At 36.1% G+C, this 16,518-nt stretch overlaps 2 protein-coding genes across 2 annotated transcripts; both read right to left on the reverse strand.

Annotated features, from left to right (window-relative positions):
* Nucleotides 1-1,574: 1,574 nt before the first annotated feature.
* LOC130433509 (C-X-C chemokine receptor type 3-like) lies at nucleotides 1,575-5,120 on the reverse strand. Its single transcript, XM_056763425.1, has 3 exons — nucleotides 4,989-5,120; nucleotides 2,996-3,367; nucleotides 1,575-2,641 (listed from the first exon to the last, which is right to left on the reverse strand). The coding sequence occupies exons 2-3, from the start codon at nucleotides 3,362-3,364 to the stop codon at nucleotides 2,057-2,059; spliced, it is 954 nt and encodes a 317-aa protein (XP_056619403.1). The 5' UTR covers nucleotides 3,365-3,367; nucleotides 4,989-5,120; the 3' UTR covers nucleotides 1,575-2,056.
* Nucleotides 5,121-7,108: 1,988 nt separating this feature from the next.
* Nucleotides 7,109-10,494, reverse strand: LOC130433504 (C-X-C chemokine receptor type 3-like). The gene is made up of 3 exons (XM_056763421.1): nucleotides 10,369-10,494; nucleotides 8,561-8,932; nucleotides 7,109-8,319 (listed from the first exon to the last, which is right to left on the reverse strand). Exons 2-3 carry the CDS (start codon nucleotides 8,927-8,929, stop codon nucleotides 7,603-7,605), a joined length of 1,086 nt encoding a protein of 361 aa, XP_056619399.1. The 5' UTR covers nucleotides 8,930-8,932; nucleotides 10,369-10,494; the 3' UTR covers nucleotides 7,109-7,602.
* Nucleotides 10,495-16,518: the final 6,024 nt, after the last annotated feature.

The raw sequence follows: 16,518 nt of genomic DNA on the forward strand, positions 1-16,518 counted from the left end.
TAGGTTGCAACATAATGGGGAAACCCTTGTTGGGTTTTTCAGGCCTGTATTTTTTGCATTACTCATGAGTGGAAGAAAAGTAAGGATATCACACACCATAGTACAGGGAGAGGGAGAAAGAGATTCATTGTATTTACACCAGTCTTTGTGCTGGCGCTGGAGGGTTCTTTTGAATACTTGAATATTTCATTATGGTAAACAACAGAAGGCTCTGTTTGTGTTGTGTGCAAAGAAATGGGGCGTATGTTTAAACAATTGTTCTCTGAACAATCAGTCTAAACATTTTTAAACACATGGTTTAAAATTAGCATATTTTCATAGATCATATAGAAATATACAAATAGAAATTTAAATAGAATTTAAAAAAACAGCAGAAAGTTGGTAACAATTCTAATGTTGAAGACAACATTGCACTAAGTCGCAACAGCATATATTAAACAATAGATTTCCATGAACTGAAGTGCTTGTATTTTTCAAGTCAAGTGGCAATGGATTCTTTATTATATATTAAGAAAGTATTATACCATACATTTTTTAATATATATTAAATTATTGAATATATCAACTGTTTATATATAAAGAAATGTATTTTTGTTGTGTAAGGGTTCTGTCGAAGCATAAATATAGCCACACATCTAAGCACCCCGCCCTGGTTCCCTCTTCTGAAACAATATGAAAGGCAAGTCATTACAAAGTCATGAGATTTGATGTCACCAATATTCCGTCACACAATTTCCCCATGAGTCATCATTATATGACAAAACATGAACTAAACAAAAGAACATGATTTTAAATTTACGGATTTACTTTATGGAGACTATTAACACTATGGACGGGGGTGTTTGTTGTTGGTGAGAGAGAGACAGAGAGAGAGAGAAAACAGTGTTCATTTGTCTTTTTGTGTTGCCATTTAAAAAGAAACATTTGTGAACTAAAACGTATCTTATTTTTATGTAAAAAAATTATGGGATGACCGAAATTTGACACTTGTATACAAAACCCTCAATTAAAAAACACCTTTTCATAAGCATAGGCCTACTACTTTTTATATCTGCTTGCATTTCTGTCTGCTTTCGCCTCAGCAGCATGTGTTGTGGACTGATGGTTAGTGCTCTTGGTTGAGGATTTGCATGCAGTGTTTTAAATTTTCTAACTAACTACCTAAGAAAATAGAATCGTGTGCACTGCTGACGTTGTGGGGGAGGTAAGGAACGACAGAACACATTGCATGTACATCTACACAAATATTTTGACATGTCTGCTTAGACTGGTTTTTCAACTTTTGATTGCTGAGTCACATTGTATCACACGTCTTGTACAAATATAAGGTGCAACAACTGCCGATAAGGTGACATCTCCTGGTCATGTTGAGTAAAGCAATTTATTTTCCTTGACATTGTGAGCACAAGATCGTTTTGGGGGGGTTGACCTGCAAATCCAGTAATCCAGTATTTGTTGGTATTGAAATCTTTCAAAAGACAACTAGAGGCCAATCACATTAACATAGTAGTAACGTATCTTATCTTTTAATGGATTTATTGCAGGTAGTAAAGAAACACCTCCTGTAGCTGTGCATAACTTCAAGTAAAAAGTTAGACTTAGAGTTCATTAAAGTCATTGAACAAAATTATGAATCTGTTCAAATTTTGCGTTCCATTAAACAGCAACGGAGATATTAAAAACATTGTGGCATCATAAGAAAAAAACAAAAACAAGCAGTTGTTAGGAAACAATTAGGACAACTTTCTTAGAACAACCCCATTAACTTTGAATAACATTGCTAAGAACCATCTCTTCTGTATAAACACGCAGAACCAAACATTTGTCAACACTTTCCATTTTAATACCCCAGAGTGAATCCAGTTAATATCTTGCAGAAAAAAATCATATTTGCCTCTCTGATATGTGTGTATGCATCTTGTAAAATGTGTTTCATTGCACCAGCATCCGTTTTCTGAAACGTAATGTTTCTAGTGGGTTAATGCTGATTTGGATTTCGAAAATCCAAAAAATATCAAAAATGTTGCCATGAGTTCTATAATCCATTAAAGTTTTATTAAACCAGCAGGTGCTTCCCAAACTTTCCGCCTACGAAAGCGTAAAGCACTGGGGTGATGCACCAGTTTAGGCAGCCTAAAGCAAAAGTAACTGTTAGGGCTCTATTTAGTGCTGTACTGTTGTCACACAATGTTTGGTCACTGAAATTAGCATTTCTGATAGTGTCAATGATGAGGGTGATATTATAGGGCATCCAGCTGATTAAAAAGGACAGTACTAGGGCTAAAATGACACGCAAGGCCCGTTTCTTCTGCATGTAATGGGATCCACACTTCAACCGCAGCAGGATGCGAGTGAAACAATAAATAAGGATTATTGCAGGCAGAGTGAAGCCCACCACATGATAGAGAAGACTAGGAGCCAGATAGGATAAATTAGTACATTCTGTTTTATCTTGATGTATATAATTTTCTAAGACCTGGAGGAACATCCAGTTGGGAATGGAGAGCAGTAGACAGAAAAGCCAGATGGTCAGACAGCAACAATGTATCACCATGGGCTTCATCTGCACTGCGTGGATGATTGACAGGTAGAGGTCAAGACTGACGCAGGTCAGCATGAAAACACCACAGTACAAACTGATCTGATGAAGAAAGATGTGATATTGACATTTTCTGAAGAATGGTGGGCAGTTTGACGTCTCAGAACTCATAAAGCATTATCACAAAACCTAAAAAAGTTCATCCTACAAATAACATCACCAATGTTAAGAATCAAAAGTATGTACACTTTTGAATTGGGTTACTTTCACGAATTAATATATTATTACCACACAGTCCATGCTGTGGAATATATGTATAAATGTGTCATAAAATAGCTTTATAAGGCAATAAAACCTGCAATTTAATAATCCATTGAATTTATTTTTGTATTTTTAACGTTTTGGATATTCTGTAAGGTATATTTAAAATAACATGACTGTTTATGTATACCTCACCATGAACAAAGCTCCTGTGAGTTTGCAGAGTCCCGTGCCAAAGCTCCATCCTCTCACCGCCTCTACTGCCCGCAGTGGCAGTGTCAGCAGCAACAGAACATCAGCTAAACTCAGATGAAGAATGAAGATGTCTGTGACATTCCAGCTCCTCCTTTTCCTCCACAGCACTACAAGCACCAGACCATTTCCCAACAGCCCCACTATCAGCGCCACAGTGTAAAGGACTGGAATAAAAATGGAATCAAAGTGCATGCTGGACTCTGGACCACACACATCACCACCAGAATAGTTATAATCATAACTGTAGTTGAAATCAGGTGACCAGTCAAGATCAGTTGGTTTAAGGGTGACTTTTCTGTCAAAAGACATTGTCTGGGAAAAAAAGTGAAAAGAAATGAAATTAGATTCTATTTAATCCACTAAGAAGATATTTACATTTATGCACTTGGCAGATTCCTGACCTCCCATATTACCACCAGAATAGTTATAATTATAGCTATAGGTGTAGAAGTCATCATAATAAAAAATAGTAGAACCACTTATATTGATGACTTCTGTGTGGAAATCCATCTTTCACAAAATGAGAGTAAAAGAAACCATAGATTATATTTCCGTATTGATATTTATTGTTTATGTAAGGAGCATCTCCGACTGTTAGTCATACTTTTGCATGCACAATACAAATGCTTTTTCTAGTTTGACTGTAAACAAATTTGACTTGTTTCCTTGAAGAAGTCTTGGCGCAAGGTCATGAGCTAAAATCTTAGATTTCGGGACGGCAAGTTTGGTAATTTTTGTTGACAGAAAAATGGGTGAATATATAAAAGATATATCTTGATAAAATCACTTTGAGTAAAAGTTTCTAATAGGGTGAAAAAGTTTAAAGAGTGGAAATCCAATGTCGAGGCATCATAATTATAACTTTGTATTTTGATTCTTTCAACACAAAATTTGATATTGAGAAGAATTTAGGAAAGCAAAATGTTCTTGCGCAGGTTTTAACTTCCCTACTATGGTAGTCAATGATGTCCCAGAAATGTCAGTTGCTAACATTTTTCTAAATATCTTTCTTTGTGTTCAACAGAACAAAGGAATTTTTTACATGTTTGGAACAACTTGATGGTGAGTAAATGATAATAAAATTTAAATTTGTGGGTGGAGTATCCATTTCATTTTCTGTCAAAGCATTTTGCAATTTTCCTCTCTAGATGGCATCCTAACACTATCCCTAAATATAATGTGAATCTGTTGTTCATACATGAATGAAGTCATTTTTGAAGAGGTGAACCAAATATTTGGGTGGAAACCCTAGCAAACAATGCTGTGTCACATTTTCTCCTAAGTGAACAAATGTTTGACATAGTATTTATCATTTTTAAGAAGACCATTTGAGTTGGGTGAAACTGGTATTCAGTTAAGGTTATTTTTATATTTTTATATTTATTTATTTATTTTATGAAAATAACGCATTCTAAACGTCTAAATTACATAATTGATACTTGGCATAAGCAGATTCTGTGTTTGTGATCATTTGAAAAAAAAATTATAAGACTGTGTAACTCATGTAAAACATGTCTGAAATCAAACATAAACGCCTGCCCGAACTTGTTTTGTGTGCCAGGAGTGCCGCTTAGAAAAAACAGCTTACACTTTAAAAAAAAAGCTGCTTTAAAGGTTCTTCAGAGAACCATTTAGATGAAGAAAGGGTTATTCTATGGCTTTATTAAGCCCCTTTAATTTTAAGAGTGTGTACAGTAGTCACAAGACAAGACCACTGAAAAATACTATTTTCTTTAACTCAGTGGACTGAATACATAAATAATGCTACCAAGTCATATATTTACTAATAATAAATGTTGACATTTATGAAACTACATTTTAAATGTTGGCTGATAGGCCTATGCAATGAATATCTTCCAGAATACATGACCAGTCTCAAACTCAAAACAAACCTAAGCTTCTGTGCTTATGATTGATTAAAAAGATTACTTACAACCACGGCGTGATTAATATCTGCTGAAGTCCCTGATCTAACCTCCTTGTTCAAAATATAGGTTTACAACTGAAAATATTTAATGGTATTAAGCAATAAAGCCAGAGCAGAAACCAATAGCCTCAACTGCTTCATAAACAAAAGTAAACGACAGCAAAACTGAAAACCAAAAGTGTGTAGCAAGAGGAATTGTCATTTACCACTCATTGGGAAATACTGAAATGAAAGCACTGCTATGGTCATTTCAGCTATGGTCAATTAGCCAAATGTAATCCTTTTTAAATTAGCAACAGTTTTGTAAATATGGTAGCATGACATCTCTGACTGCTCATACTCAACACATATCGCAGACTTGAAGGTTTTGCCTTAGACATTGGAAATCTGTCTGCAAAGGCAAACAGTTGTTTGGAGTCTGCTTGCCTCGTGAAAACGAATGTGAAACTCAGTTTCTGAGTTGGGAGTACGTCAATGAGAAAACATGGCAGAAGCAATGAATGTTTACTCAACCTCGAGGGCCGATATAGCGATTTTGTGCTTTTGCAAGGTGTAAATGATAAAGAAATTATAAAGTATGTTGTATTCTGTAGTCTATGTTTTATTAAGGGAATTTACATTATTAATGGTTAATGGGGAACTGCGATCACAAGTCTGCAAGGTGGAAGCATTCTGATGTTCTCATAGACCTAGGACAAAGAATAAGGTTCACTCCTTCCTTGGTCTTGTGGGCTGGTATAGCAGATTTATACGGGACTTTGCTGCAATTGCAGCACTGTTGACGGATCTGTTATCAAAGTCATGTAAGAACCTGGTGAAGTGACCCGAGGCTTGTATAATCAAGTGGTCAATGGAAGTCTTGCGTTATTAACTTTTGGGGTGAGAGTTTGACCTTGAGACAGACCATCGTACACTGATATGGTTTCACATCATGAAAGGTCATAATGCCCGAATTACCAGATTGTATCTGGCTCTAAAATCCTCCACTTTCCATATCTGACATGGCCCTGGGAAGACAAAACCTTTTAGCCGACTTCCTGTTTTGGTTCCCGGACAGTAGATTTACATTTAAATTTATGCATTTGGCAGACACTTTTATCCAAAGCGACTTGCATTATCCTACAAATTTATACTGAGCTATTTGTAATCCCCTGGGATCGAACCCACAGCCTTGCATTGTTAATTCAATGCTTGTTCCACTGAGCTTCAGGAAAGCCATGTGGGTATGTGGCCTGGAGAGGGGGCAGGTGATGTGAAGAATTAACCTTCTTCACCGCTGCAAGTGGCAGCGCTGGCAACACATACATGATAACACCGCTATAGGAGGAGCGGGTGCACACGTAATTCCTATGCTGCTTGGTCATACAGTCCATTCAATATCCCCTATCGGTCAATGCTTACGAGACATATAGCACTTACTTGTTTGTCATGTTTAATGTTTATTGTCTAAACATTGAGTTTAAACGTTTTTTTAACTGTTTAAAAGCCTGGTGGCTGGGGGTGTGATCGGCGAACTCGAGCTCACGTTGGACACGTAGTTATGATTTCATCCAACCACGCTGCGCCAGCTCAGTGGGCCATGAGCTCGATGAAACCATTTGCTTGCCCCATAGGGGTACCCAGGAGTTCCTATCTTTATAGAAAACGGATAGATGGAAAATAACTAAACATGCATTATTAATGTATTACTAATTAATATGATATTAACAACGACAGGGAATTTATTAATAATCCATAATCACTGTTTATATTTCACATAGAAATACATAATACTCATTACCTTTCCTTTTGATGGTATTCTCTAAAAGAATGGGCGGTGTCTGGTCTTTATAAGCTCTGCCCAGACTTCAGATCATTACTTGTTTACCAAGTCAAACTACATCTTACTTAGGTGCCGTGCGTTACTCTGTTGTATTCTGTGGATACTACAAGGTTGTGTTCTTATTGGTAACGCTATTTTGTGCAGTTTTCCCCCTTTTTTTATTTTTGGTACTTTGGTCTTTTTGTTCACAGCTGGTTTACTGGATTTCGGTGCACATGTAAATTAAACAAAATTTAAATTTGTAATATTACCACCTCACTGATCTTTTACCACTGGGGAACATGTAAAAATCAAATACAGAACAAAAAAAAACTGAAACTTTTATTGGTTTCGTGAATGTACCATATAAAAGGAAAACTTCTCTTTTTGTAGCTATGTACAAGAAATCACAAGACAACATGTATAAAAGAATTATGCTAAAGCAACTAAAAATAGATACAGTCGCAGGCCTACTCATACCAAAATAAATCTTATTTAAACACATACAGTCAAAAAGATGACACATGCAGTAAAATAGAAAACATCCATGACATCATAAGAAAAGTGAGGTCATTAACACCATATGTCTAAGAGTGGATTTTTTGTAAAAATAAAACTATTAGCTTCCACTTGTGCAATGAAAAGTTAAAACAAAATATTTGACATAGTATTGCAGTCTTTAAACTATACAGCAAAGCCATTAGTTAAGGTTTCTGTTCTTAAAATCTTACACCTCTGACGTAAAACTAGTACAACAGAGAAACTTTGGAGAAAAAGAAGCAATGTAAATATTCCAGTCTGTTGGCAGATTTGAAAGCTTCAGAAAGCAGAAGTATGTGAGGTGTCCACCGACTCGGACCATGCCGAGCTCCTCCGTGACATCAGCCCTGCTGGGCGCTTGATTGAAATTCCAAGTGGCCTCAGCATGTCCAGCACCTGCTGCCGAAATTTCACCCCCACAAAAGCATAAAGCACTGGGTTGACACAGCAGTGTAAGTAGGCCAAGGTTGAAGTAGCTGTGAGTGCTACATCCAATGCTGTTCGGCCGGCACAGGATGTTTGGTTAGAGATATTGTCATTTAAATTGTGGACGGTGTCAACCATGAGGGTGATGTTATATGGTGTCCAACTGATAAAGAAGGCCAGTACCAGGGCTACGATGACATGCATGGCCCGCTTCTTCTGAACGCACTGGGAGCCACGCTTCAACCGCAGCAGGATACGAGTGTAACAGAACAAAAGCATTGCTGCGGGCAGAGCAAAGCCCACCACATGATAGAACACATGAGTGGCCAGGCGCATTTGAGGATTAGGTATTAAACATTCTGTTTTATCATCAAGTCTAGAGTTCATGGTGTCCTTGAGGAATATCCAGTCAGGAATGGAGAGCAGTAGGCAGAACAGCCAGACGGTCAGACAGCAACAATGTATCACCATAGGCTTCTTACGAGAATACATCTGCACTGCGTGGACGATAGACAGGTAGCGGTCAAAACTGATGCAGGCCAGCATGAAAATTCCACAGTAGAAATTGATCTGATGGAGAAAGAAAGAATATTGTGAAAGATGAACATAAATATTTCTAATGTTTTCTTTTTAAAATGGATAGATGCTGTTCAGTCAACAGCCATTCTTTTGTCACACTGCTGCCATCTTTACTGAGATACTAATAATATCACTGTTCAACTCATTCAGCAGATATTTATGCTGCTGTATGGTAACATTCTATTACTTTGTCAGGACTGTTTTGTATATAATCAGTTAAATCTTTCCCCACCCTGAACAGAGCTCCTGTGAGTTTGCAGAGTCCCGTGCCAAAGCTCCATCCTCTCACCGCCTCTACTGCCCACAGTGGCAGTGTCAGCAGCAACAGAACATCAGCTAAACTCAGATGAAGAATGAAGATGTCTGTGACATTCCAGCTCCTCCTTTTCCTCCACAGCACTACAAGCACCAGACCATTTCCCAACAGCCCCACTATCAGCGCCACAGTGTAAAGGACTGGAATAAAAATGGAATCAAAGTGCATGCTGGACTCTGGACCACACACATCACCACCAGAATAGTTATAATCATAACTGTAGTTGAAATCAGTAGACCAGTTAAGATCAGTTGCTTTTAGGATGGTTTTTTTGTCAAAAGACATTGTCTGGAATAAAAAAAGTGGAAAAAAGAGTGAAATTAGATTCTATTTAATCCACTAAGAATACATTTACATTTATGCACTTGGCAGACGCTTTTATTCATTACATTTATTCATATGGCAGACTCTTTTATCCAAAGAGACATACAAGTAGGATAGCATATAAAAAAATTCAACACACTAAACAGTACCGTTAGTTTACAAGGGCATACTAGGAGGATTAAAGCTGGATCCAAAGCGATTTACATTGCATTATACTATACATTTGCATCAGAGAATGTAATCAAAAACCTACCCCAAGAGTCAAGCTTCAACTTGCATATTCTTGCAAAATACAATTTGCAAGTTCTAAGATGTTAGTTTAGAAACTTATTTTTTTTACCAGAAGACGGAAATTAGCTGATATAATGCTGGATATATTGGCAAGGTGTTTCTAAATCCATTCGTCTACATTCATTATATATTTAATATATCTCTCTCTCTATCTATCTATCTATAAAGCATTTATCTATACACTTTTTGTGAAACTACACAAATGCTTTTATGCAGTCAAGAGCTTTCACATTTAAGTAAATGATTCATTTAAACAGTCAAAAGGTAAAATCATCTTAACCACAAAGCACACTCATCTGTGATGTCCCATTAGTCATAATACAATTCATATTCACACCATTCTATGACCTTTACATTTGTTGCTGATGTCACCACTTTCTGCTATTCCCAGTAAATGTGCCATTTACTTGAAGAGAGTACATGAGCCTACTGAACCCATTGGGGTGGTTTCCCAGAAAGACTTAGATTAAGCCAGGAGTACGTCTTAGTTAAAATTATGACATTTAAGTAACTTTTATAATCGTATCTTACAAAAAAACTGATATACATCTAGAGACAAAACAACGGCATTAATATGTTTTACTAGGATATGCCAGTGCAAGTGGATTTCAGTTAAACCAGTTTGAACATGTCTTTAAGTCTATTATTTAACATGCCTTAAACCATGTCAAACTGCCCTGTCATGAACCTACTCTGTAATGGAAACTACGTATTTAACAATTATAACAACGCTCTTTCTTCTGTAAATCACAACATATCTTTTGTGTCCATACAATGAAAGTCAATAGTGCTAATGTTGTTTAATTATCAACATTCCTCAAAATATTGTTCTTTGTACGCAGAAGACAGTAATATTGGTTTGGAATGACATGAGGACACAAGTTTCATTTTTTGGGTGACCTATCACTGTAAGTCTTTAAACAATGCTAGAACTTATGCTCAAGAAAATTAAAAGCTTTTCAAAACAATATACTGATCTGCAGGTTTGAAATAAATACCACAAAAATAATTTAGAACTCATAAGTTGAGCATGTACATTGAGCATCACACAATGTAAGAATTAACAAAAGAGATATATTTTCCACCATTACAGACTGAAAACAACCTACCTATGTTAAATGTGAAATCTCTCAGGAGGTGACAGCTGGCCAAATGATTGACACATTGAGAGTTGCAGCTCATATATAAATGTAAAGTTCACAGGGGAGGAGGCAATGGTAGGGCACCGGGGTTTAGAGGAAATACTGTAAGATAAAAATCAGTAGTCAAGTCATTCACAATTCTATTTATAAAATGTCATTTTACTTTCTCAATGAAATGTTTCACTCTGTGAAATCCAGATTTGTAAGATTTGCATCCAGTTGTTGTTTATTACTTTTTTTTTTTTAAACATAGTCTTTCTTCTTAATCTGTCTGCTCATTCTTCAGAATCCTTGTTGCTTACATATTGCAAATTGCATGTAAAAAAACTTCAAAGACAAGACAACTTCAGATCATTGGGGGTTTTGTATATGCAGTGCATTTTAAGATTTTTTCCAACATCAAAATATAATTAAACTGAAGTCCATTTTGTTTTTGTAGATAATTATCTGTTGTTCTATTTTCAGTTTTGCTGATTTGTTTTCTGTTAGTCTGATATGAATATTTTTTTGTGTCTAAAAAAGTGATTTGTACTCATACTTTTATTTCTTTTTTTTTGTTGGTCTGATTCACCTGCACATGAGACGGGATGTTTTTTTCACACCTTCACACCACGTCCTGTACGTTTGTTCTCTATTTCTTTTATGCACACATCACTGCTCACAATCTTCATGTGCAACTTTTGTTGTTGGTTTTGGTTGTATAACGTTTTGTGCAGAGATTTAGCTCTGTGTGTCAGGATCTGGCAGTATTAAAAGGTCACATTGCAAATGCCAATGTACAATTATTATTGAAAACATCTCATTGTCCTAATTCATTACATGAAATGTTATGTTTTGATATAAAAACACAAATCCATATACACTGTGTTCAATAATAAAAAATTTAAGCAAATATAAAAAACCCAGCCATGGGATGAAAAAGCCATGTACTTTTTTACAGAATTGTACTGTCTGTAAAAGATTTTCCGTAATTTTACAGAATGTTCCTGTATTTGGAATACGGTCAAAAATTTACAATAAGTAAAGGGGAATCTTTCTATTTTTTACAGTGTAGATTTATTAATAACCTATGCTATTAAAGTGTACTGTGTTCAAATGAATGGTACAAAAATAAAAAAGAGAATAAAGAAGTGAAAAGAGAACTGAGAGAGGCCAAACATTGATTTATATAGTTGATAGCTAAAGATACACAGGAACATCAGATGATCAGATCAGATCTAGGCATGAGATTCAAGAATGTAGAATTCTTACAAGTTCAATTTTAAATTGCCACTCCATACAAAACAAAAAGATACGGGAATGTACCGGAAAAAATATAACGCAATTAAAAAAGCATTTCCATATAATAGATAAACATGCTTAAATTTCTCAAAAAATGCATTATTAAATATATTGTACTATTGACACAAGTCAAAAATATATTCAGCCTCAAATACAATTTGATTTGCACCTCGTCCAATTAAGATGTCTTATAGCAATTGTCACGTTTAACAAAAATATTCTCATTTATCTCTCACGTATAATCACTACTTTACTAACCCTAATCCCTAGCACCGCAATCCTAACATATTCAAAGTTTTAGATCAGTCAATTTGTTAGACTGGGCCTTTTTTTGGATCCACATTGCTTTTTGGTCAATTGCAAAAGGATCTGGATCATTTATAAGGGCTTGACTGCATTGGTTGGAAGGCCGGCCAGTAGAGAATTGCAGTAGTCCAGTCTTGATATGACCAGAGCTTGGACAAGCAGCTGAGAGGCATGCTCCAACAGGAACGGCCCGATTTTACCGATTTTGTAGAGCAAATATACAAATACTGTACATATATATATATATATATATATATATATATATATATATAAACTGTATGTCTTGCAGATGTAAATGCAGACATCACAAGTCTGCGTGTGTAACTGGTCTCCTGCAAGCTGGCCTCGAACCGGCAATTGGTCCAGCAAGGGAGATGGGCGCCCTAAAAAGGAGGCAAAAGACCACAGCGTCTTACATCTGTCGCTACTGCACCTCTTGAGGTCAGGGAGTGTTTTCCTTCACTATCATGTAGTTCCTAAAGTAATGCCAAAAGTGAAGTTGTTTACATAATGCCAAAAGTAAAGTAATCTGACATAAATCCATCCTAAATGGACTATCAAAGAAGTTTCGTGTTATGGAAAGCACAGGATGTTTTTATAATTCAATGACCTCTTACGTGTCAAAAACTCATGAAAATTGTAATTTACTAATTCACGACTCTATAGGAAACTCTTTGCAGCAGTGAACTGATTTTTAAGTGTTATGATATTTTGGTGGACTGCTGTAATTTGTTGTTTTCTATAATTTTTACAGAAAAGATTGTAACAAGTGGACACAGGACAAGGGCAAAGAAGGCATGCAGGATTCAAATGCAAGTTATTAACAGGTAAACAATTCAGAAATTTAAAGAGAGAACAAAGGAAACACAAGGGTTGTAAATGCACAGGGAAATGATGTCAAACAAGACACAGGTGGACACAATAAGAGTGGCGCAACAGGGACCGGACTACAACAAGTAACTGAAACAAATCTACAAGAGGAAGTAACAACTTATCAGAACCAAGTTGGTTCAGCAATATAGTTGATGACACCACACAGGTAGGGCTGGGTTTTGAGGTCGATACTTTTTAGGCACCGACCAAATTGCCTCGATACGTTTAGCATTCGACTGACTCATATTGGTCCGTGCATGTGTATAAGTTGAGTCACTGTTTCTGTGCACGGTTTAAGTTAGTCCTAGGACCTATGTAGCGTTATATTTTGTTTGGATGTATGTATGGCTGTAGATAGCTAGCAAAATTGAGCAAAACAATAATTTCCTGAAGTCTTCAAAATATCTCATTTTGTGTTCAACAGAACAAAAAATAATAATATTTGTATAAAGTTGATAACATTCTTCCAAATATCTTTTTCTGTGTTCACTGGAACAAAATTATATAGGTTTAAAAAAAACCTGAGAGTGAGTAAATGATGATAGAATTTTATTTTTCTGGGTGAACTATCCCTTTAAGGCAGACTGATTATGACAATTTGAAGACTATTTTTCCATTTTATTTACAAAACAAAATAAACTTGTTTGCAATTCACCACAACAGAGAGTTATATTTTTTCTTTATTTGTTCACAGAGGAGGCCAATGCTGATGGACACAAAGCTGAGGCAACAGCCCTACATACAGATGGTGGTGTAATGACATCTACAAATAAATACGCTCATTGTCAAATTCTTGCTGTAATAACATGCATTGCATTTAAGGACTACTTTTGTTATTCTATTTTTCATATCTGTTTTTTTTCACAATATTTAATTCATTCTTTAGGTGTCCTCCTATGTCATTCCTGTAGCTCAGTGGTCAGAGCAGGGGTCTTCAATGTTTTTTCGGGGCATGTACCCCTTAGATGAGAGATGCATGGAGCAGGGACCCGTAATACTAAAAGTGTAAACAGAGCTATTTAAATAGAAACAAGCCTATTGTGACAGTAATATTATGTTAATACATTACATTAGCACTATCATGTTATTGTTGCACATAGGCTAAATACTTTTCTGTGCTTTTCTTTTGTTTTGTATATAGATTGCTTGATTATTTTAAGGGATTTGCAGGATTCATTGAGATGAATGACCCTGGTTAATGGCACAAAGACTATTCTAGTGGAGGTGGTTGTCTCTGGATGCGAAAGAAATGAGTGCAGATTTTGTGCATTCTGTTGTAAAAGTGTTTTATTAAGTGTCATAGTTTCTTTTCTTCCGCTTCTCTGTGTATTGCAGAACAACCCGCTATTTATAATTCCAAGCTCCATTGTCTTTCTCGTGGATCAGCATTGTCGCGGCTGTTAAACGAAAATAAACACCAGTTTTTTTTCTGCAGAACATCATATCAGACTAGGAGATCAACATGCAACGAGTCCGCGTTATTTTCGGGGTAACTTGTCTGACGTGCACCATCAGTACACTGTGCGCGTTTATTGATTTTACAATGTAGAAGTTGTGTCGTGTCATTTGGCTTTCAAAGTAGCGCTTTACAGCTTTAACAAATTTGAACAGAAGTTCAGAAACATATGAGAATGCACTTTATTGACGCAACTCCTATCATGCGTGCTTTTATCGGAAGGGAAACAGAATGCACTGATTCTAACCATACCGGTTTTATGATGCATAAAGTTTCTTCCATTGCTTGCTTCCGCTGTCTGAATGAATGTTTTTCTCTGCACGCGCGCAGGTTAAAATTGCAATTCGCGGGTATGCGTCCGCACGGCCGGGCACGTGCGCAGTTTAAAAAGAACATTAGTTGAAATACATATAGTTAAAAAAAAAGTTGCCTGTGAGTAAACAGTAATTTTCGGATGCCTTGCAGTTCCATCGCGGACCCCTGTTAGACCATGGCGTTAGCAACGACAAGGTCGTGGGTTCACTCCCAGGGGATAACACATACTATATTTGGAAAATAATGTATAGAATAATGCAATGTAAGTAGATTTTGATAAAAGCGTCTGCCAAATGCATAAATGTAAAGCCATTCCACCCAGGGATTCCCCAGGGTCATAGAGCACGTAGGTCATGCGCATGCGCACTTTTCAAACAACAGCGCTTCTATTTTCTTGACAAACTCAAAGATATAATATTGTATTTATATATATTTAGAATGATTGATGCGGAATGCAATGTGTGTTACTTGCTTACTTTGACCAAAAGCTTGATGCATGAAAGTCTAGACGTCATAATAATGAGGTCTAGACCCGTAATTCGAACCACGCAACTCTGGTATCCTGTTTGCGATTGATCGTTTGAATTATGGTTTTGGGAAAAACCTAAAGCAATCGTTGAACCTCATTTACATGTATGGCCCCCTCAGATTTTTGATTTCTTAAAATAAAAATAAGGAATTGTTCATTTGATACTCTGGTTGATTGACCAATCAGTGGTCTCCGCTGTTTTCAATGTTATTGGTTTAATTATGTCACGTGTTGTGCGTAACATCTTGACTTTTGCGTTAAGAGTTTAATTTGTACACTGCGACTGCGCGGATCGAGGACCGGATTAAGAGTGTTTATGTTTGCTAAAACGGTGAAATGAGCTGTATAATACAGATGTATCATTTAAGTACATATAAATATCTACATGTATAAAAACTATACATATTGGCCTCCTCATTTACAGACAGGTCCCCTCAAAAATAAAATCCTTGCTACGCCACTGTTTGGAACGACGCAACTTGCGAACGATGCATTTGGGAAACGCACCCCAGATTGTGAAATAGGACTAAATAAACAAGCAGACATATGACAGAAGCATTACATACTGTCAGTGTTGGGTGTAACTAGTTACCAAGTAATTAGTTACTGTAATAACTTGTCCCTTTTAAAAAATATTTTTTTGTAATTGAATTACAGTTACTTTTGATGTAAGTAAATAATGTGTGTAATATATGTGTGTGCAATAGTGAAATTAGCATCAAAATCTAAGTCTTACTTTAAAATCCGTTCTTTAATGTCTAATTCTCACATTTGTAATACTTTGGTCAGTTAATAATACTACTTTATGTAGTTTTATATTATTTATTTGAATTAATTTAAAGAGCCGTTCTATGCCTATCCTTGAATGACTTAACATCAAGGCTCATGTACGATAAAGAAAAAAATGTAATAAGTAATTAAATACTTAGTGGACAGAGTAATTACACTATTGAAAATGTAATTAGTAACTAGTAATTCATTACTTTTTCAGAGTAACTTGCCCAACATTGTATACTGTATATTTAAAACTATCTGTCCTTCCAGTCTACTTGTCCTCTGTAGGGCTGCAGAATGGTTGTGCAAGCCTCATCCCAGCCACATGCAAAATAAGGAAACAACTGGACAACTTGAGGGAAAGTGCAGATGGGACACCTAATGCTTTTCTTATTGTTTATAACCTTTTAGTTTCAGCACACATTTACAGTTCCATGTCTTGATTGTATCTAGTGTTTTGCCAGAATGATGGGTTGAAAATAACCAAGTTGTGAATATGTGAAACATGCTGCAGGTGTCAGGTCTCATTTCATTTGAGGAACTGAGAATACGAAGACGTTAAATCAATTTCATGACAATGCAC

This window comes from Triplophysa dalaica, chromosome 12 (genome assembly GCF_015846415.1).
Source record: "Triplophysa dalaica isolate WHDGS20190420 chromosome 12, ASM1584641v1, whole genome shotgun sequence".
NCBI lineage: Eukaryota > Metazoa > Chordata > Actinopteri > Cypriniformes > Nemacheilidae > Triplophysa > Triplophysa dalaica.